The sequence below is a fragment of the Morchella sextelata genome (genome assembly GCF_020137385.1).
Source record: "Morchella sextelata strain SCLS chromosome Unknown scls_13, whole genome shotgun sequence".
Lineage (NCBI taxonomy): Eukaryota > Fungi > Ascomycota > Pezizomycetes > Pezizales > Morchellaceae > Morchella > Morchella sextelata.
The window spans coordinates 1,206,986-1,228,799 of record NW_025408628.1 but is presented as its reverse complement, the minus strand read 5'-3'; the positions used below and the strand labels follow the sequence as shown (position 1 = coordinate 1,228,799).

The 21,814-nt window shown below is 53.7% G+C and overlaps 9 protein-coding genes across 9 annotated transcripts; 5 read left to right on the top strand and 4 right to left on the bottom strand.

Annotated features, from left to right (window-relative positions):
* Positions 1 to 982: 982 nt before the first annotated feature.
* On the bottom strand, positions 983 to 2,114 carry H6S33_002737 (uncharacterized protein; the record flags this gene model as incomplete). Its single annotated transcript, XM_044834106.1, has 3 exons — positions 983 to 1,172; positions 1,241 to 1,874; positions 1,955 to 2,114. The coding sequence occupies 3 exons, from the start codon at positions 2,112 to 2,114 to the stop codon at positions 983 to 985; spliced, it is 984 nt and encodes a 327-aa protein (XP_044692898.1).
* A 653-nt stretch (positions 2,115 to 2,767) lies between these two features.
* On the top strand, positions 2,768 to 4,405 carry H6S33_002736 (uncharacterized protein; the record flags this gene model as incomplete). The annotated part of the gene is made up of 3 exons (XM_044834105.1): positions 2,768 to 2,821; positions 2,911 to 4,186; positions 4,266 to 4,405. The coding sequence occupies 3 exons, from the start codon at positions 2,768 to 2,770 to the stop codon at positions 4,403 to 4,405; spliced, it is 1,470 nt and encodes a 489-aa protein (XP_044692897.1).
* A 1,322-nt stretch (positions 4,406 to 5,727) lies between these two features.
* On the top strand, positions 5,728 to 7,221 carry H6S33_002735 (uncharacterized protein; the record flags this gene model as incomplete). Its single annotated transcript, XM_044834104.1, has 3 exons — positions 5,728 to 6,042; positions 6,138 to 7,065; positions 7,142 to 7,221. The coding sequence occupies 3 exons, from the start codon at positions 5,728 to 5,730 to the stop codon at positions 7,219 to 7,221; spliced, it is 1,323 nt and encodes a 440-aa protein (XP_044692896.1).
* Positions 7,222 to 8,968: 1,747 nt separating this feature from the next.
* On the bottom strand, positions 8,969 to 9,550 carry H6S33_002734 (uncharacterized protein; the record flags this gene model as incomplete). Its single annotated transcript, XM_044834103.1, has 1 exon — positions 8,969 to 9,550. One exon carries the CDS (start codon positions 9,548 to 9,550, stop codon positions 8,969 to 8,971), a length of 582 nt encoding a protein of 193 aa, XP_044692895.1.
* A 255-nt stretch (positions 9,551 to 9,805) lies between these two features.
* On the top strand, positions 9,806 to 10,429 carry H6S33_002733 (uncharacterized protein; the record flags this gene model as incomplete). The annotated part of the gene is made up of 1 exon (XM_044834102.1): positions 9,806 to 10,429. One exon carries the CDS (start codon positions 9,806 to 9,808, stop codon positions 10,427 to 10,429), a length of 624 nt encoding a protein of 207 aa, XP_044692894.1.
* Positions 10,430 to 11,158: 729 nt separating this feature from the next.
* H6S33_002732 (uncharacterized protein) lies at positions 11,159 to 13,180 on the bottom strand (the record flags this gene model as incomplete). Its single annotated transcript, XM_044834101.1, has 2 exons — positions 11,159 to 11,919; positions 11,980 to 13,180. The coding sequence occupies 2 exons, from the start codon at positions 13,178 to 13,180 to the stop codon at positions 11,159 to 11,161; spliced, it is 1,962 nt and encodes a 653-aa protein (XP_044692893.1).
* Positions 13,181 to 14,548: 1,368 nt separating this feature from the next.
* On the top strand, positions 14,549 to 15,537 carry H6S33_002731 (uncharacterized protein; the record flags this gene model as incomplete). Its single annotated transcript, XM_044834100.1, has 2 exons — positions 14,549 to 14,978; positions 15,062 to 15,537. The coding sequence occupies 2 exons, from the start codon at positions 14,549 to 14,551 to the stop codon at positions 15,535 to 15,537; spliced, it is 906 nt and encodes a 301-aa protein (XP_044692892.1).
* A 4,048-nt stretch (positions 15,538 to 19,585) lies between these two features.
* Positions 19,586 to 20,700, top strand: H6S33_002730 (uncharacterized protein; the record flags this gene model as incomplete). Its single annotated transcript, XM_044834099.1, has 2 exons — positions 19,586 to 20,099; positions 20,210 to 20,700. The coding sequence occupies 2 exons, from the start codon at positions 19,586 to 19,588 to the stop codon at positions 20,698 to 20,700; spliced, it is 1,005 nt and encodes a 334-aa protein (XP_044692891.1).
* Positions 20,701 to 20,918: 218 nt separating this feature from the next.
* Positions 20,919 to 21,507, bottom strand: H6S33_002729 (uncharacterized protein; the record flags this gene model as incomplete). Its single annotated transcript, XM_044834098.1, has 2 exons — positions 20,919 to 21,274; positions 21,333 to 21,507. The coding sequence occupies 2 exons, from the start codon at positions 21,505 to 21,507 to the stop codon at positions 20,919 to 20,921; spliced, it is 531 nt and encodes a 176-aa protein (XP_044692890.1).
* Positions 21,508 to 21,814: the final 307 nt, after the last annotated feature.

Here is a 21,814-nt window from a genome sequence, read left to right as displayed (position 1 = left end):
CATTCAACAAGCACTCGGGACGAAAAACACACATGGCGAGTGTTAGCACTCGCCCCCCGGACGTAGACACCGTGCGGTGGTTGGGCCACCTTCGATTTCAGAGGGTCAACGGTTCGACCCACACAGGGGCGGGGGGTAGTAGATATGGGTCTGTAGTAGATATGGGTCTGGCCATACCTGCAGTAGTACCTTTTGTTCTTTTTCCCGTACAGTGGGAATAAAGGAAAGATTTTGCCGTGAGGCATTATTAATTTATCGATGGACGTAAGCTAGCCGATTATTATTAACGATATTCGCTAACACTGTTGCTGGAAACATGGCGACTAGTAGATAGGATTTGCTGTTACTGGGTTGATGGGCGGGCGTATATAGTGCTCGGCTGGGCTTCTTGTCTTGATGGGCTGCTGGTAAGAGAGAGAAAGCTGTTTGCAGTTGTAGTTGGGCGGTCATGAAATATCACTCAGTGGAGCAGCTAGGACGGATGTGGTTAGGGCCGTTTCTAATAATTAGACAGCATAACCAGATAATTAAGGTGTCCAGAGGATTGTTTGGTTAGAATTGGGAGTCTTTGTGATTGGCTGTTGATTACATTACAACCATCTGAACATGGGTTGGGGTTTGTGGATTTGAGGGATTGGTTTTTGATACTGGCTAATAATTGATATATCCTTCCTGACCACGGCGAGGAAGGAAACACCGAACTGAATACACCAAGCACCAAAGGAAATTTGCACATACTCGGTACCAAAAGTACGAAGAACTAGAGGAACTAGAGGAACCAAAAGAGCTAAAAACCAAAAGAACTATTCCACTCAGGAGCCATAATATTCCCAGCCCGCAGAAAGAAAAACTGAAAAAAAAACTTAATCTATAAACCCTATATTAAACAACAAAGCGTCAATTCCAATTAAGCCCATAACGCCCCTATTACGCCAGCCATTACACCCCAAGCCCCCACACATACAGCCAGCCAGCCAACAAGTCAGTCAGTCAGGCAGCTCTCGTCAATCCATATCCTGATAGTCCGATCCAGGCCGCAGCTGGCCACAATATTCTCCGTGGGATGCGCCGCAACACCAAGCACGACATCGTCATGGCCAATCAGGATCTGCACCACGTCCTTGCTCTGCACATCCCACAGATACACGTCCGAGTCCTCCGAGCCCGCAACCCTACCCGTCACCGTCAGCCCAACCCACACCCGCCCGCCAAAGCCAAGAAAGGAAGGAATGGAACATACACAAAGCTGCCCCCACCGCCCACCACAAACGCCGGCGTAATACTATACTTCTCATTCCGGTGCCCCATATACGTCTTCAGACACTTGCCCCTATGATAATCCCACAGCCTCACACAGCTATCCAGCGTGCCCGCCACCAAATACTTCCCATTGGGGCTAAACCGCACCCCCATCACCGGGGCATTATCCTCCTCCACAATGGTCCTCAGACACTGCCCCGTACTCACATCCCACACGCGGATCAGCCCATCATGCGAGCAGCTCACAATCAGCGTGCCATCCCTATTAAAGTGCACGCCGCTCACCGGATCGCTGTGCGCGGGGAGCGTCTTCATGCAGCGCCCGGAGCGGATGTCCCACAGGCGCACGGCCTCGTCGTAGGACCCGCTGGCGACGATGTTGCCGCGCGGCGAGAACGAGACGGAGTAGATGGCGTTGTGGTGGCCCCGCAGAAGCTTGATGGATTTGCAGGCTTGCACGTCCCAGAGGCGGATGGTCTTGTCGTCGCTGCCGGAGACGAGGGTTAGGGAGTCGGGGGACCAGTCGAGGTCGGAGATCCCCGCGAGGTGCCCGTGGAAGGTTTGTTCGTATTTGCCGGTTTTGGCGTGCCAGATCTTGAGCGTCTTGTCGGCGGCTGTGGGGGGGGGGGGGGGGGGTGTTAGTAGCTGTGGTGTTGTGGTTTGAGGAGGAGGGTGTGAGAGGGAGGGAGCGTACAGCTACTGGCAAGCCATTTGCCGTCGGGGGAGAACTTGATGGCGGAGACGCCGAGCGTGTGGCCGGTTAGGGTGTAGCTGGCTTCGTATTCGGGGCGGCGGGCACGAGGGGGCGAGTCGGCGCGTTCGGGACGGGGGGCGGAGGAGCTGTCGATGTCCATTCTGTGTTGTGGGGTCTGCTGTGCTGCTGTGGTGTTGTGAATTGGAATTGGTGGATTGGTGAATTGGGTGGGAATAGTTCTGTAGATGTGGAATTGTTTGAAATGTCTGGATGGGATCTGGCGTTGTCGCCAAGGGAGTGCGTATGCAGGCCAAGAAGCTGAGGCTCTGCTTGTCGCACTACACTACACTAGCACCCGGCTTGGAGACGGACAGGGGCAGGAGGGAGGCGTGGGAGGTGGCGAGGGAAGCATTCGGAGGGAGTGTTTAGAGAGAGAGCTGCAGTGTTCAGAGGGCCGTAGATGTTGGATTGAACTGAATTGGGCTATGGGATATTACAAACATGCAGAGAGACTTCCCATCTCAGAATACATGTGGCTGCAGTGCCATCCTGATGCAGCTGTTTGTTTACCTCAGCTCAGACCCCGGCAACGCTCATAAATAGTGTAACGCTTCGCCTTCCTCCCCGGGTCTTTCCATCTGATCTCTCAGCTGCATCGACAATATCATCTACAGCAGCTATCTACAACCTCAACCTCACCTCAAACCTCACACCAGCTACAGACATCTCACTCGGCCATATATATATATATATATATCCCACATACTCACACACATACTCACATATCCCACACACACTCACAGCATATCTGCAATGGCCCAAACAACAGACGACACCGTACGGGTGTTCTCCATGAACTGCTGGGGTGTAGGCACTCCAATCCCCCCCCCCCCCCCCCACACACACACATCCCCTCTATATCTCCATATATACCCCACAGCTAACACCTCTCTCAGCTCAAATACATCGCCAAGCACCGCACCGCCCGCCTGCACGAGATCTCCCTCCGCATCGCCCGCGCCGCCCCCACGCACGACATCGTCGCCCTCCAAGAATTCTGGGTACATGCCGACTACCTCAACCTCCGCGCCCAAACCCGCTCCCTCCTGCCCCACGGCAAATTCTACTTCTCGGGCGCCCTCGGCGGCGGCCTCGTGATCCTCTCCAAGTTCCCCATCGAGTCCAGCTCCATGCACGCCTACCCGCTCAACGGGCGCCCCACGGCCTTCTGGCGCGGCGACTGGTACGTCGGCAAGGGCGTCGCCTGCGCGGCCATCCGCCACCCCTCGGGCCGCCTCATCGAGGTCTTCAACACGCACCTGCACGCCCCCTACGAGGTCAACGACACCTACCTGTGCCACCGCACAGCGCAGGCCTGGGAGATCGCAAAGCTCATGCGCGGCGCCGCGCTCCGCGGGAGCATCGTCATCGGCGCCGGCGACTTCAACATGGTCCCCTCCTCGCTCGCCCACCGCCTCATCACCACGCACGGGCTCGTGGCCGACTCCTGGCTGAGCATGTACCCGGACACCCCCGCCATCTCGCCCCCGGGCTCAACCGCAAAGTCCAACATCGAGAACCTCGGCATCACCTGCGACTCCGTCCTCAACACATGGCGCATGCCCGGCCCCGTCCTGCCGAGCCCCGAGACCTACGACAGCCCCCATGCGAAGCGCCTCGACTACGTCTTCCACAGCCCGGGCACGTCGTGCGTCCGCGACGTCTCCGTGGGCATGACGGAGCCCATGAGCATGCCGTCGCAGACGGGCGGCAAGGGCGGCGCCGGCGGCTACGCCAGTCTCTCAGACCACTTCTCCGTCGAAGTGCACCTCTCGCTCACGCCCAACCCCGCGCAGCAAGCCGCTCTGGCGGCCGCCCGCGCACCCACGAAGGTGCCGGAAGCCATGCTGGTCGACGTCGCCGGCGAAGCGCGGGCCGGGGAGGCACGCCTCGTGGGGCAGGTCGGCGAGGTCGAGTATGAGCGCTATCTGCCCGTGGGGATTATCGACGAGATCCAGGCGCTGATCCGCAGCTACACGCGGCGGGAGGAGGGCGAGTATTTTTGGCGCATTGCGCATTTTTGGGCGAGCTTGCCGGTGCTGGTGGCGTGCCATGTGGGCGTGTGGTGGAGCCCGCATAATGCCGTTGCGTTTGCGCTTATGTTTGTGGCGTGGGTGGTGGCGGTGACGGGCGGGCTGGATGGGCTTATTGGGTTTTTGTTTATGGGGAGTGGTGAGTCTTTTGTGTTCTCTGCTGTTTTGGTTTTTGGGGAAGGGGAAGGGGAAGGGGATGGTGGCTAACGAGGATTTAGAATTGAGGGCGCTCAGGGAGTTTGAGGAGGAGATGCGCATGTATCGACTTCTTGCGGTGGAGGACGCCGGGAAGGGGAGCGGGAGCGGGATCGGGATCGGGGGTGATAATGGTGCAGGTGCGGGTCAGTTGCTCCTCTGACTGACTTGACTGCTGTGTGGGGTTTAAATTTGTAACTGATTTTTGGGGGGGCCATTTTGGTTTGGTTATAGAATGATATTATATCCGTCCCTTTTTTTTATTCCGTTTCTTTTTTCTTTTTCTTCGTAGTGCCTGGATGGGATGGAGATGGTGATGTGGTGGAGGTGGAGGGGAAGGGGACGGGAAGGAGGGTACAATACTGTAGGTTGTTATGTATGGGTTTAATATATGCAGGGTTTCTTTTCTTTGTTTTTTTCTATTACTACTATACTACTGTTACTACTATACTACTGTTTTGTAGGTACTGCAGGTTACTGTTTGCGTATAGCAGCGAGGATATAAGCCGAGTAGCTAGAGTAGAGAGCTTGCATATATAGTAGCTACTTTTACATCCAGATGATCATTGACATGCCACACAACTTATCCTAAATTTAGTACCGCATCATCATTACGGAATTCTATTTTGATCAGGTATAGGTAGTGTTACCACAATTCCATAAGATTTCCAAACTTGTCCATTATGTGCAGCCTCCGGTACATACATGTAGTTCTGAGTGCTGATTGATGGCTTTCATCCGATCGTGAAACAAACCTTCCAGAACAAATATTCGCCGATCGGAATCCGCAACCCCGCTACCAGGTACCGTAACAGCAACAGTGACAGGCCCGTCTACTCTATCTAGCTCTGTAGAACGGGCCCAAGTACTCTAAAGTACCCGTACCGACAAGGTACCAGGGTGCACACCCCAGCCCTTCGTCTCGGTCGGGGGGGGCTGTGAATACGAGTGACGGGCCATGATGCCTCCTGTAATTCAGGGGAGGTAAGGGGTTGAAAGGCTTGAAAAAGAGGGTGGGTGGGGGGGAACTCTTACGAAACACACCACAGGTCTTGCTTTCTCCGGCGGGCGGCTCAAACCCCGGTCAGCCAGTAGTCAGTCACTATTACGGGATTTGCCAATTGCAACGACAAACCCGACGAGTGAACGAACGCCTCACACTCGCGCACCACCATTCGATCACCCCTTTCTATCGATCTACTGTCTGATTCTGTCTGTCAGTGCGTGTCTGGCTGGCTGTCTATCTGGCTGGCTGGCGTGGGCTGTCTATCTGTCTATCCCTATCCTCACTAACTATCCTCGATCCTCGATCCTGATCCTCTTCTTCTTGCCCTGTTCTGTTCTGTTATCCATCCTCTTTTTCTTTCTTTTCTTTTCTTTTCTTTTCCATACGCACATACACACGCCTACCTACCTACATACACACAGAACCTCACAGCACAACCCCCATCACTCGGCTGCTTCACAACCACAAACCAGCCAACCATGCACCTCAACACACGGAACCTCCTCCTCCTCCTGCTCACCAGCAGCACCGCGCTCGCCTCCACCGTCCCGCCCCCGCGCTCCGCCACCGACCTCAAGACCTCCGCCGGCACCGTCGACGCCCCCGTCGACGGGCTCGACGGAAAGCCCCACACGGGCCCGGGCCTCTACCCTGAGCACTCGGACAAGAAGGGCACTGGCGAGGTGGGCGTCAGTGGCGGCGGCAGCAGCGTCGACATAAAGAAGCCGCCGCCGCACACGGGGGAGCATGAGATTGTGGACATCGAGGATCCGGCGGAGGGGGATGAATCTTCGGTTCGTAGCTCTGTCATTGTGATTGTGGTGGTGATGATGGTTGTAGTGGGGGTGGGGATGAAGAGGGGTGGCTAATGGATATGCGGTACGTGCAGCTATCACTCAAGAAGGGCGCTGGAACCGCCAGCGACGACGACGACGACGACGACGACGAAGGCTCTTCGTCCCCCGTGTCCAGCTCCGGCCACAAGGAATACCAATCCCAGACCGACACGCTCGCCGACCCCCCCGCGGCCGCCCAGCCGCACCTCTCCCCGCAGGACGACGACGATGGCGCCGCAGGCGGCATCTCCCAGCCCCTCCACTCCTTCACGCTGTCCTTCGTCATGATCATCTTCTCCGAGATTGGCGACAAGACCTTCCTGATCGCCGCGCTGATGGCAATGAAGCACCCGCGGCTGCTCGTGTTCTCCGCCGCCCTGGGCTCCCTCATCGTCATGTCCATCCTGTCCGCGCTCCTCGGCCACGCCGTGCCCACGCTGCTGCCAAAGAACTTCACCAACTTCCTCGCCGCCGGCCTGTTCCTCGTCTTCGGCGTGCGCATGGTGCTGGAAGGCCTCAAGATGGAGAAGGGCACCGCCAACGTCCAGGAAGAGATGAAAGAGGTCGAGCAAGAGCTCGAAGAAAAGGCCACCCACAGCAGCGCCAGCGCCCGCTCCCTCGAAGGCGGCCTCATCGCCTCGCCCCGCGGCTCCAACACGCACGCGCTGCGCCGCTCCACCTCCTCGCCGTCGCTCTCCGACAGCGACGAGGACGACTATGCGCGTGCCCGCGGCCGCGGCAAGGCGCAGAACACGAGGGTTACCAGCCTGGAGGGGATTCAGAATCTGGCCGGGTTGTTGCTGAGTCCTGCGTGGGTGCAGACGTTTGTGATGACGTTTTTGGGCGAGTGGGGGGATCGCTCGCAGATTGCGACGATTGCGATGGCGGCGGGGCAGGATTATTGGTATGTGACGATTGGAGCGATCTCCGGGCATGCGATCTGTACGGGTATTGCGGTGATAGGAGGACGCATGTTGGCGAGTAGGATTAGTGTTAGGAATGGCAGGTTTTCTCTTTCTGTGGTGTGCGGTGTGGGATGAAGACTGACTGTGTTTAGTGACCCTCGGTGGTGCGGCGGCGTTTTTGGCGTTTGGGGTTATATACCTAGGGGAGGCACTTTTTTACGGGTCTTCGTAGGCGGACGATGAATGCCGTGTTTTCCCCCTTCTCTCTTCTTTTCTTTGGCGGCGGCGGTGGTGGAGTAGATTCAGTGGCAGACAGATACACCCTGCTTACAGCTACCCCCCTCCCACCATCACCATCTCTTGCGATACGAACCTGAACCTGAACCTGAGCTTGAACCTAGAAACCATTCTTGTCTTCTTTTTTTTACTCTTTTTTTTTTGCTTTCTAAAACCGTTATATACTTAAACTATATACATAGTCTACCCCCCTTCCCCAACTTTCTGTTTCGTTTTTATAAACTGTTGTAAGTCACTTCTTAAAATTAGTATGCCTCCGTGTGGCTCTGTGTGTCTGCGTGTTGTACTGAGTGTGTTGTGTGAGAGTCTGGGTGTGTGAGGGTGCTGGTTTCATCTTTATAGGGCTGCGTTGAGAGCTTCCCACGTAGTATGTGTCTCTGAGTGTGTGGATTGTAAGGTGATGTGGTAATGGCGAATATAGGAGCTCGATACTTCTAGCTGGTGATTATGGGTATATGGGCATGGGTTAGGGGTTACCTGGCTGGCTGGTTCCATGGTAGGTAGCGTAGGTAATGTGGTTAGAATTGAAATAGCTTCAAGAGATATACATGTAATACACAGGCACCGTTGGTGAAGGGGTATCACAGTTGCCTTCCCTTATGGAGAGCAACAGGCAAGGGTTCGAATCCCTTATGGTGTATTGTTTTTTTTTTGTGTGTGGGTGGTGTGGTGAAGTGGTGGGGCGGGGGGTGGTGGTGGGTAAGGGAAGGAAGGGGGCGAGTGATGGGCTGTGAGTCGTGGCTTCTGGGCGAGTAATTGTATCCATCCATCGTAGCGTTAGAAAAATATTTATATTGTGTGTCCGCTTTCAAATATGCGGAATACATCATACCTACATAACTACTAGTGTAAGGAAGAGCTGGTGGTGGCTAGTATTTAAAGAGAGGCAGGTTCTCCACTTGATTTTCGGCTCTGGCATCGCCTTAATGCAACCTGGGATCGAAAGGGGATAGGTCAGATTGGGCTGGAGTTTCGGGGAGTTGAATTAAAAAAAGAGATGGGCTATATGTAGGTGTCCGGTGGTGGGTAATTTGGTGGGCTGGAGGCTGGATACACCCGTTGGCTTCTACAGTCAAATGGCCACATCTTTTCCGGGATACGAAATGCCATATTGTCAGTTCAAATAAGAGCATGTATAAACAACGCAGCTCCGGCTCTTGCTTTGTTTGTCTCGCTCCTACGTCTGTGTTTTGACGGCCCCCCCCCCCCCCCCCCCCCCCCCAACCCCTTCTGGTTGAAAGCTCTCACCTGGGACCAACGTTGATTATTACTTTCAAATGAGCTGAGGAGTTGCCCGGATTCCGGTAGTCAAGGCCTGGAACTAAATGTGGGGTTTTAGGTGCTGACTCTGAGTCGAGCCAGTGGATTCAGGTCTATTTTACTATGGTGACATTGAGGTTAGCTGGAATGGGAAGAGTCTTGGATGCACTTGGGCCCTCTGCTGTGCTGAGCAATGACTTGGATCATCCTATATCACTCGGATTCTAAATATCTGATATCACTCGCAACTGATTGCATCATTGTCAGAAGAGCGGTAATGATTGATTAGTAGGTTATTTTTATTTATTAAACCTGAATTAAACCCCTACATCTATATATACATGCTCGAGCTAAAATGCCTCGTCAGGTTTCATTCACTGACAGTGGAATCAATTGCTATCAGGGATGGAGACATTACCACTTCAGCTGGAAACAGGACCAGTACTGGGCTCCCCCTTCTCCTCCTCTTCTTCTTCACCGTGATAAACCAGCTCCTCCACCTCCAGTCCCCACCTCTTTGCCTCCTCCTTAATTTTTACCATCCAAGCCTCCACCACCGGATGCTTCTCCACCACCCTATCGAGCGTCACACCCTCCTCCTCCTCCTCGCCGAGCCCGTACTTCCAGACCCCACCCTCGTCAAACCACTCCTTTGCAAACACCTTCTGCAGATCCAGCTCAACATTCGCCTCCCTGCGCAGCTTCGACACCCTCTCGTCGGCCTTGTCCAGCATCCACAGCCCCTCCAGCACGCCCTTGATCCATCCGATCTTGAGCCCGAAGCGGCCGCCGAGAGGGTACGACTCGTCGAAGCCGCTCTGGATGTAGGTCGACTTGGAGGCGGTGATGCCGTCGCGGTAGCCCAGCGTTGTGTGGGTGCGCCGGAGACTGCTGAGGTCGGGGTCCTCCCTTTCTTCTTCGTCTTCCTCGTCGACGGGAGAGGGGGAGCGGCGGAGGGGCGGGGTGGGGGGGAACTGCTGGTCGATGGGGCGGTCGAGATACATTTCGGCAGTGTGATTGGGGGGTTGAGTGGGTAGGGCGGTTGGTTCATGGTGGGATGGGATGGGATGGGATGGGATGGGATGGGATGGGATGGTGGGGTGGTGGGTGGTGGGTGGGTTAGTCAGCGGCCTAGCTAGGATATTTTTTAAGAGGGACACTGCCGATAAGCAGACAGACCCCTCCACCAGTCAGCGTGCAATTGAACAGTAAGTCTATACAAATCCCGTCATATACGCCATAATAATTATCTATAGATCATGCCGTTCAATCCACTATCCTGGTTCACCTCTTCCCCAGCGCCTACACCCGCGCCAGCGGCAGCAGCAGCAGCAGCACCTCCGCCATCACCTCCACCACCACCACCAGCCCTCATCCCCACCCCCGAGACCCCCGCCGCAACCGTCCCCGCCGCCCCACGCCTCACCGAAACCCAGCGACAGCTCAAGCAGCTCACCCTCCTCCTCGGCGGCAGCACCTTCCTCGCGCTCTCCATCCTCACGACCCGCCGCACGCTTGCCAAGCGCCGGCTCTCCCTCATCCCGCCGTTCTACCACCCCAACAACCGGCCCCCCCTCGTACCGCCCAACGGCGCCCTCGACGCCTTGCAGGCGCTCAATCTCGCGACGCTCAACACCATGGCGTTCGCCATCTTCCTCGTGGGCGGGAGCATGGTGGCCCTGGACGTGTGCAATGTCGAGGAGCTGCGGGGGAAGGCGAGGAAGACTGCTGTGGGCGAGGAGGAGCTGGCGAAGGAGAGGGAGGCCGAGGAGGAGTTTGAGGAGTGGCTGGCGGGCGTGCTGGCGAGGAAGGAGAGGAAGGAGGAGATCAAGAGGCGGGTGAAGGAGGAGATGGATAGGGAGAAGGCGAAGGAGGGGAGGTGAGGTGAGGATGGGTGGGGGGGGGGGGGGGGTTGTGGGGTGGATGAAAATGTAAGATGGGAATGATATCATGGCCGGCTTCAGCTTGATTGACTTGAGGCTGGGGAAATGTGGAAAAGAAATCTCTGCTCTGATTTGATTTGCTTCTTGCGCTGTGGTTGGTTGTAAATTACTTGTAAATATCTGGTCACTACGAATATAGATGACTCGTTACTGAATTAAAAAAAATCCGAAAGTGTTTAGTTTAGTAAGAATATAAGTACTTTGCTAATTTACACGCAGCATTAGCAATAATAACAACAGTATCAATAGTCGGAATAGTCGTAACAGCAACAATAGTAGTGGCATTAGTACATACAGCCCATCCTTGGCACGTGCCGCCAGGGGCCAATGATCAAACCACACAAAATGCCGGGCCACCCCAGATAACCTTATTTCATCAGATGTCCATCCCCCACATCACACCACATCACCCCCGCCAAAAGCATAAGCTCATCTCATCTCAAAAACTATATCTTCAATTCCCACCACCAGGTATCCGATATCTATAGCTAACCCCTTCCTGTTACTCCAGTCCAGCAAAACCAGAAAAAACATATTAAAAATTTCTATCTTACAATGTCCCTTTTCCCCTCCCTTTCCCTTTCCTTCCCCTTCCCCCTTCCCCCTTTTCCCCTACTCCTTTTTCTATCTAACCCCTACCACCACAACCTTTTTGTCTACCACCACTACCTACTCCCGGCCGGGATTATACTCCCTCCACGCCTTCAACGGCAACGCACTCAACCGCTCCACCGACGGCTTAATATACGCCACAAACGTGACCAGCCCCACCAGCACGCACAGCACATTCGTGATATAGTACCCGTCCCTCTGCACGACACACCTGCCCGCCATCTCGCCGCAGGCCTGGCGCTGCGCCTCGAGCGCGCAGCTAAACGGCTCAAACGGCGTTGCCCCCCCACCCCCAACGGCCTTCTCCGGGGGGAAACAAGTCGCAGATGTCAAAGCGTCCACCGCCTTCAGCACAAAGATCCGTGGGAAGGTCCCGCCCAGATTCGACACCGTCGCCAGAAGCGTCATGTACGTGCCGCCAATAGCGGGGTCCGCAATGCGCGCATTAAACGCCGTGAGCGCCACAAACATCACCGTGCTCGTGAAGGTCGAGAAGACATGCTCGGCAATGACGACCAGGAGGTACCACGTGTCGACGACGCCGTCCTTGGGGAAGAGCACGACGGTGACGTGTGCGAGGACGGCGGCGAGGAGGCGGCCCATGAAGGCCCAGGTCCAGAGTGTCATGGGGGGGAAGGTGCTGCTCCATTTGCCCGCTTGGTAGCCGAGGAGGATCTCGAAGGGGAAGTCGATGAGAACGGTGAGGGCCATGTCTTCTTGCGAGAAGCCCTTGTCGAGGAGCTTGAGGTTTGTGACGGCGTCGTTGGCTTGGAAGCCGATTTTGCCGATGAGGTTGACGATGATGAGGGTTTGGATGTCTGTGGTGTGTTAGTGGGGGGGTTAATTGGTAGACGGGGAGGGGGGGGAGAGGGGCGTACGTTTTAGCTTGACGACTTTCCACATTGTCTTGTAGACTGCGGCGATGCCGTCGCGGTTGGAGTTCTTCTCCTCCTTCTTGAACACCGCGAGGCCCAGCGTGATGACCAGATACGCCCATCCCCAGAACTTGAGATACCCACTTAGCGTCATGAGGCCGTACGTCTGCGGCACAGTCCTAAAGTATCTATTCGAGAAGTCGGGGGCATTAAACGCCAAAAACACCGTAAACGAGAGGAACTGCCCCGCCGTGAGCCCCACCGTCTGCGCCGTCGACGCATACGAGAGGTTCTCGGGGCTCAGCAGCGTGAGCGCCCACCCATCGACGGCAATGTCCTGCGTCGCGCACAGCATGACGAGCGTGAAGAAGACAAACGTAAACATGTACAGCTTGCTGCTTGCCTCTTCCATCAGCTTGTCGACATTGCCGCCGAGCCAGATGAGCATGCACGCGCTGACGGTCTGGATGGGCACGATCCAGCTCTTGCGGCGGCCCATGCGGCGCGACCAGATGGCGTCGACGATGGGCGACCAGAGGAGCTTCATGCTGTACGGGTAGGATGCGAGCGTGAAGACGCCAATCTCGCCGTAGCTGAGCTTGTGCTTGAGCAGGAAGGGGACGGAGCCCATTGCGAGCCCCATGGGCACGCCCTGCAGGAAGTAGAGCATGACGAGGAGGGCAAAGTTGCGCTGGTCGGCGAGCGAGAGCGTGAGGAAGGAGGCGGCGGCGGGCTTGACGTCGTGGTCGTCGTCGAGCGTGAAGGAGCTGCGTTCGAGCAGGGCCTCGGTCTGCTGGGCGCTCGAGGGGGTGCCGCCGCCGTCGTCGAGGGAGGCGCCGTTCTTGCGGCGGTACTCGACGGACGAGGAGGTGTTCATCTTGGCCTCACTATTGGTCGTAGTGTGGACTTTGCGACTTCGGGGCATAGTCGGGTCGTGGCCTTCGGCGTCTGAGGCGTCGTCGTCGTCGTTGTCGTCGTCGTCGTCGTCGTCGTCAGTGCTGTATCGGGGCTGCTGGTGGTCGGTGATGTGGATTGCTTTGAGTTCGACGTCGTCGTCGTCGTCGTTGTCGTCGTAGTCTGGGTCGTCGTTGTGGTGTTGGTTGTTGTTGTTCTGGCTGTTGCTGTTGCTTCGGTGGTGGTGCAGAGGGAGTGTGGGTGAGAGAAGGGGAATATGGCGGGAGTCGTCGAAGAGTGCTGGAGACATGCAGACTCAGACTCAGACCCAGACTCAGACTCAGTTCGGTGTTATTATTGCTGCTTGGGCTGCTTGCTACTAGTGCTGCTAGCGGCACATGGGGGCAATGATCGATTAGTCGCGAGGGAGGGCTCGAGACGAGGCTAGCTCCGAGTAGGGTTTAGGGGCGGCGATCGGTGGAAGATGCCAGATGTGCAGATGGGAGTGCGGAGGCGGGGGAGGGGGAGTCACAGGGGGTGCGGGAGAGGGCGAGGGGAGGACAAAGGGCGAAGAGGGACTCGGTCGAGGGGAGTGGGAGTGGGAGGGAGAGAAAGACTCGAGGGGGAGGGGGGCACGGGGAGGGGGGCACAGAGAGGCTATATCGATCAGACTGATATTATATACGGCGGTAACCTGGAGGGGGACGCGTATTCCTCTCCACTTTCTGTTTCTCTGTCTGTCTGTCTCTCTCTCTCTCTTAATTCTATCCACCTACATTCTTTCGCTCACTCATCGTGAACTGAACCTTGAGGCTGTACTCTCGAGCACTCTAGCACTCTACCCCCTCCAATCTCCCCGTGCTCAACCTCCCCGTACACACCCATCCACAATCACCGCCAAGTAGAGTACTCTAGTCTGCCAAAGCTCCGTGTCGAGTGTGTGCAATATCCACGGCTGCTATCCCTACTCCCCAGCAGTGACCACCTATGTAACTTCTCTGTGCCTCACTCACGCCCCCCTGCCCAGCCCAACCCAGCTTCTAAATAAAGAAAAGGTAGGTATGTATCTATAATGTACTATCGCTAATTTTTCGAATATTGGAACGGTCTGATTGGCTGCTGAGTGCAGGGATGTTGATTAGTCAGCACGACACATCAAAGTACTGAGCACTCACGAGAGGAGGAGGATGGGGCTGAAGGCCCCTCATGATTGTAGAGGGAGAATTAAATTTTATTTGATACCCATAATTCAACGTACAACTCGCGGTCGCGAGTTGGCACACCTCTAGTGTGCATGTACTGTGGTTTGCCCCTTCCCTTGGCTCTAGTTCCAAGACTCGAGTGTTTCCCCATCTGCATCTCTCCCCTGCCGCGCTCACAAACACTCCGCTCGCTCACGTCCTGCAAGCCACCACGGTCCACCCACGCTCCCCCCGTGCCCCCGACCCTGCTGAATCGCCCGTTGCGTAGAATCTAGCACAGCAGAGCCTCTGTCTGTCCATCCATCCATCCATCCATCCGGGTATCGATCGATAGCTGCTGCCTGTGTAACCAACCACCGCCATCCCAAACACCCCCCCAAACACCCCCCCAAACACAAACCCTAACCACAATCAACCATCCCATTATCTAAATATCGCGACGCCCGCAAACACAGCACAGCACCCACCAACGAGCCATGGCCACCCCGCCGCTCCCGCCCCCGCCACCGCCCCCGCCCCCGCCCCTCGCGCTCACAACCCTCCACGACCAGCTACTCACCCTCGAGCGCCAAAAGGCCTCCCTGACCGCGCAACTGCTCTCCCTCCGCGCCACGCACCCCCTCTCGAGCGCCTCGGCCCCGCCTGCCCCGCCCTCTTCCTCCTCCCCCGCCTCCACCACCTCCACCACTACCTCCTCCACCACAACCACTACAAGTACGCAAAAGACACAGGAGCCACTGACGGATGCCGACCACCTCGCCGCCGTCTTCGCCTCCTCCACGGCCTCCGCCGCAGCATCGATCGCGCGCCTCCACCGCATCGCCGGCATCACCACATTTACAGTCCGCGACCCCTCCCCGCCGCACAACACGCTGCTCGGCGTCAGGATCGAGGTGTTCTGTAACCGTACGTTCCCCACCTCCCCTTCCTCCCCCCCCCCCCCCTTTCAAACCTCCCCCACTAGTCTACAAAAACTAACACAAACACAGGGCAATTCCACCCCCCCCACTACCTGCACATCTCCCTCGCCCCCCCCGACCACGACCCCAAAGCCGCCCCCTACACCATCCACCGCCACACCCTCCCACCCTTCATCGCGCTGCCCACGCCGCTCCCCGCGCTGCCCACGCTCGCGCGCACCCTCCGGCGGCAACTGACGCTGCACGCGCGGCGCGTGGCGGCCGCCACGGCGCTGCGGGACGCCGCGCTGTCCGCCGGGCGCGTCGGCGATGTGACGGAGGGCTGGGAGAACCGTGTTTTGGATGTGGAGTGGGACGAGGGGGTGAGTGTGGTGGTGGTGCGCTGGGGGTGTGGCGTGGGGGGGTGGGTGTGTGTGGGTGAGGATGGGGGTGTGGGACGGGTGGTGGTGGTGGGCAGGGCGGGGAGACGGTATAGGGAGGTGGAGAGGAGGGTGAAGGGGGCGGGGCGGTTGGAGGGGGTTGCGGCGAGGTTGGGGTGGTGTTAGGGTGGTGTGGGTTGTGCGGGGGTAAGAACTAGGACATGCAGTGGGGTTGGTTGTATGGCGAGCGGTGCTACTCTGTGCTGATAATCCCTGTATTGTCACTTGCATGGTCTGTCTCTTGTTCCTGTGGGAGAAGAAAGGGGGGGGGGGGGGTAGAGGACGAGTGAGAATGCGTGATGCGGAGGGGGGTATGGTGTTTGGCTCGTCTTTTTTGGCCACTTTTTTATTTTTTTGTGCGCTTGTCTAGCTCGATCTCCTTTGTCCGTGTAGGTACGTGTATTAATAAACAGCTAGCTAGCGCAGCGTAATTAGTCCTGTAGGTACGTACGTACAACTATCCATAGAGTAATAGTATACTACATGTAGCTACAATACCAAAAATGGTGCAGGGATTAGTATGGTAGTGCTACGGTAGTCTTGCTACAATGCGGTATTTTCGGGACTGCTGCATCATTTCGGCATTTCAAGGAGTATATTTTTCATAGAATGCCGTAGCAATACCATAGCAATACCGTAGCACTACCACAGCAATATAGACACATTTTAGCGTTGTGACCAGCACCAGGTCCAGCGCGCCAGCACCATGTCCAGTGTGCCAGCACCAGGTCTAGCGTGCCAGTACGCCAGGTCCATGACCAGGACCACACCTACATGTAGGCTCGTCGACACTATGTTACAAGACTAGACCACACCTATACGACTTCATCATTATAATAATCATCATCATCATCATCATCATCATCATCATCATCATCATCATCACCACCAACATGAGCGTATCATAATCGAATAGTAGGCGCAACTTCTAATTAAAATGATGTGTATATGTATGCCTAAGAGCCCAAAATTTATTTTTCAAAAGTATATCCCAATTGTTTAAACCCCATCCTAGGATGATAAGAATTGATGGATCGGTGGATGAAACAATATCTGGTGATCTTTGATTCTGAAATGCTTCATCACCAAATATGATATTCCAGGGTTAGGGGAATGGCATTGTCCTAAATACCACAAGAATGCCGTATTTTAGGAAATGCGGAAGTACTAGGGCAGTATAAATATACCACCCACACTGCGGAATCCAGGGAATATATAGATTATATAATACAGTATTGATACGGCATTGATAGAGCATTTGCTGCAAGGCGGCTTTACTCGCTCGACAACCGGAGTGCTACCCGATTTTATGGGATGGCGTAGTACTACCGTACTAACCCCCACCCGTTTTTTGGTACTGTATGTACCAACCAATACCAATATCAATATCAACTACAGCTACATATATAGTAGTGTATTAGTGGGCCCCTGCAATCCGCAATATCTCTTCCACGTAGAATATATAGTCATATTTCTTCCTAGCGTGGTCCACGAGCCGGACTAAAAGCTCGAGTCGGCCCGGCTCGATGAGAGGTACTAGGGGCTCACAGAACCTCGAGCTTGTGGTCAATGACCGGAGTTGCAAGAATTTTTTTCCCTGCAAAAGGTGGGGGGGGGACATGGAAAAAACAGCGAGAGGTTTCAATACATGTAGTAGCATTACCCATAATTCCCCACATGCATCGCATATAAAGAATCATTGTAAATTAACGTCAGTTTCCAGTTCTCATCTCTCAAATATCTAGTTTTTTCTTTTTCTTTTTTTTTCTTTTTTTTCGTTTAATTCATTAATTGCATGTGCAACCTTACAGTTATGGCAATCCAAATATCTAGTTAAAAAAAACATGGTAATTTTTTGGCTCTCGTGTATTTACGGAAAAAGGCTTGAGCCAGCTCGGCTCCATGGAGAAGTTAAAGTAAGGCTTGCTCCCAACGAGACAAAGGCTCGAGCCCAAAGCTCGAGCTGGCCATCATGGGCTCGCGAGGCTCCGAGCATGGACCACACTATTTCTTCCACGTAAAATATATATAGAGTCATATCTCTTCCCCGTAAAATAAAATAGCTATAGTCATATTTCCTCCACGCAAAGCGCATTTAGGTAGGTAGCTTCTGGCGGCAGTGCTATAGCTACATGTAGTGGTATGGCCGAGATGTAGCCGGAAATATGAGAGCTAAAACATTTTTGCTATTCACGGCGCACAAGCTACGTGTAGTTTTAAATCCCTTCCCTAGCTTAGCAGAGCGGCAGCCAGTGCACTCCATACAAACAATCCCTGTATATATCGTCACTTGCATGCTATGTTCTGGTTCTTATTCCTATACCCAAGTAGGGTAGTGGGGAGTGGGGCGGAAGGGGGGTAAGAGGACGAGTGGGACGAGTGGGAAGAGTGGGGCGAGTGAGAATGCGTGATGCGTGGATGGTGTTGGCTCGGCCTTTTTTTTCTTTTTCTTTTTCTTTTTCTTTTTCTTTGTCTCGATCTAGCTCCTTTGTCCGCGTAGCTGGTATTAATAAACAGCTAACGTATAAGCGTAATTAGTCCTGTAGGTACGTACATGTACGTACATGTACAATCCGCCCATAGAGTAATAGTAGACTACATGATGTAGCTATGTAAGTAGCTACATGTATGTATGTACCAGCCGATATCAAATATAAATATCAATATCAACTACTCATGCGTTCATTAAATGGCCGGAATTCTTAGTAGGGATTTGATTGCAACGATATCCGACCATTTAATGGACGCCCGAGTAGTATAGCTAGACGTAGTGTATTAGTGAACCCCTGCAATCCATATTATCTCTTCCACGTAAAATATATAGTCATATTTCTTCCCCGTAAAATAGCTATAGTCATATTTCCTCCACGCAAAATAATGTGGCGCATATATGTAGCCTCTGCCAATATGGCCAGCAGTACGTATGGCCGAGATATAGCCGAAATATGAGAGCTAGAGCTAAAACATTTTAGTATTGATCATGATTAAATTTTTAAATCTCTTTTGCAACATCTCGCAAACTAACTCGCCTACCAGCAATAAGAACCAGAAAACACGAGTGTCAACAAAGTCAAGGATTGTCTGTCGGTATGCATATGGAGTACGAGTGGCTTTTATGCTAGTGGTATGCGAGCACAGGCTGCACAGCTACATGTAGTCCCTGATCTGCGAATACTGCCAGTTGAAGACATACAGGGGAGGTTTGGGCCAATAGAAATATAATATAAGAAGAGAAAAAAAAAAAAACCTATCTTGGCTGTTTCTTTGCCATGACTGTAATCCTTGTTCGTTGGATGCATAACGACTGTAGCTACATGTAGTTCGTGGGATGCCTAACGACTTTAGCTAGTACGTTCGTGGGATGCCGTTACCCTTTCTTGCAATTGCCCACCTCTGTAATACCTCCTTCGTGATGGAAATATTATCATCCATCCTATTATCTATTGAGTCTTCCTACAACTTCCACCCACCTCCACCCGCCGACCCGCGCAGTGACAGATATGAGACGTCTCGAGACTGCAAGTTGGATTATATATATATATATATAATACATATTAGATATATAGAAGAAGTGAGTATATGTAACTGTAGGGCTAGCTTTATGCAAGAAGACCGCTAATCATAATGCCCCGTTAGGCGTTATCGATCCGATCCTCCCGGCCGGGCTCATCTATATGGATTCAGACTGGCTCAAACATCCGTGACAGGTCGTTGGGTGGGGAGGGGGGGGGGCAATTATACTGGCTCTAATCTGGTTGGACAATTAAGCTGAAACTCACATGCGAGTTGTTAGGCTAGTGATCGAATGGTGGATGCAATTTTTGATTATTATTTCTACGTGGGAAGCTCCATATAATAATGACATATCACAAGACGGCAAGACAGGACGAACGATACTCATATCACACTCGGACGATCAAGGACAGACAATAACCAACCCAATATTCCACTCAATCTGGCTAGTGGCGATCTCTAGCCGCCGTTTATCAGAGATGGGAGCTATGGGGGAATATCAATGAATTGTGGAGAAGGGACGTGCACGCTCCTGAGGGGCCCCCGGGGGGAGGGGGGGTTTAGGCCTGGCTATGAATGTGACAATATCATAAATAACGGAAGCTTACCACCAGCTCCATATTATAACAGCTAGCTTGCTAAACCTACAAGCAGCCGCCATATGGAGAGATCAGACTTCAAAGTAGATACTCAGCTTCTGGTCAATTCCGAAGGGAGACATGTTTTTGTCCCTGTCTCCTTGCTAGCTCTTGGGCCCGTGAACGAAGTCATCGGACTAGAGTATCAACCCCCCGGAGCCTCTAGCTCTGGCAAGATGGGCAAAAAGCGCCTGCCATGGGAAGCACAAAAAGTTAATCTCGACCATTACTATATGGTCACAGATAAACCCGAAGGCCAGCACATCTTTGCCCATGCCATCGCAATTTGCAGTCACAAGAAGTACCCTGACGGAGTACCTCCCTTGGGAGTACCTCCCCTGGGAGAAGACATTATCCAACATTCTATGGATGATCAGTTCCTCTTTGAGGATACCTCGAAAGGCCAGGAGACCTTATATGCAAAAAGAGATCTCAGAGTTCAAGTGTTTTCCTTAAACACTGCCGAGATTGGATTCGTGAATGCCACCTGCCTGGTATTCTTCCCGCACTACAAGGTTGCCAAAAGTTTCAAGTGGGGTGAGTTTCTCCTTCCCCTTCTTCCCCTTCTCCCCCCCCCCTCCCCGTCTCCCCTCTTCCGACTACAATTCACTCTAATATGCTAATTGCCATTCCTACATATTGTACAGACACTGCGGATCGTAGCCAGGTTGAAAATAAAGTCGGCGATATTTTCACGATTGGGCAGAGATCATGGATCATGAGCTGGACCCCAGAAGGCACGAGCAAGAGCACACCCCACCTGTGCACATTTGGCCGGAACATGATCACACGCTACTCGGGCGTGGTGCCCATGGATAAGTTGGTCGAGCTTGAACCCCACGAGCTTGAGCAGTGGAGAAATCAGAACGCACTCCCTGCAGCTGCCTGGTCAGCCGAGCAGTATCAGAATGAACTCCCTGCCTGGTTCATCGAGCATCAAAATCACACCGGCGCATGCTGTAAGCACGGCGAGGGCGCCTGCTTAGCAGATGGAGGCCCAAATATTTTGGAGCAGATGCGCCGTGAGAATGGGATCCCCCCATGGCCAGATAATGAGGTGATGATGGAGGGCGAGGAAGAGCTCGAGGGTTTGAGGCACATTATATTCTCACAGTCGAACCTCAATACGCTTGAGTAATATGGCTTCAATCGATGATTTTTTCTTTCTTTTTATATATATATGGGAGATGTAGGAAAAGCTTTTGACTGTGTGCTTTAAAATTATGTATTTACCTTTTGTCCAAAGAGCCCGCGACTCCACACTACTTTTTACCCGTAATTGCACCCACTAAAATTCTATTTACACCAAAAACCCGCACCACAATCATTACCGCTCCACCCCTTGGCTGCACTGCATTAAACCTGCGCAGTGGTACTACCATCCTGCACCCCATCCTTGTTCGCCCTCCATACCCCTTCCCCGCCCACAAACGTCTCCAGCTTCCATATCTCCGCCTTCTCCTTCACGATCTCCAGGCACTCCTCGCCCGCGCTCCACGCCGCCTTTCTGTGCGGCGCACTCACAGCTACCAATATACTCTCCTCGCCCACAGGACACGTTCCCAGCCTGTGGATGATCGAGATCCCAATCAAACTGTGCTTCTCCTTCATTTCACGGCAGATCTTGAGCAGCGTCTGCAGCGCCAGCGGAGGATACGAAGTGTAGGAGAGGTGCTCGACCGGCTTCGAGTCAAAGTTGTCTCGCGTTGTGCCTGCGCGGTGTTAATTAGCTACTACTAACCCACAATATAGTAATAAGGGGATATCAACCAGCGAAGAGAACAAGAGCGCCAGCCTTAGGGCTGCGAACACGAGCGAGTGCAGTGGTGATGTCGAGCGGGGAGTGGGTAAGCTCCACATGGATACCGGCCTCAGAGAGGGACTGGGGCGGGGCAGTTTCGGGTGTGAGGTCTAGAGGACCACCGTGGTGAGTTGGGGATGTCATTTAGATTTATGAGAGGTTTATTAATCTTTAATTGCAGGTTACGTGGTAAGGCGAGATATCAATCGAAATCAATTGGAATTGATGAGTGGGGTTGTAATTGGGAGCTCCCATTCCCCCCCCACTCATGATAATGATAAGATAAGATGAGATGGCGATAAGGATAAGCTTAAATGCACTGTTGATCAATCCCAAACCCCAACACAACAACCTCTCTTCGTCCCCTATCACCGCCTATCACCATTGCAGGCCATAATTTTATCCTAGTTCGACGTACTAAAAAGGATAGGTATAGTTATAAGCCGCTTAA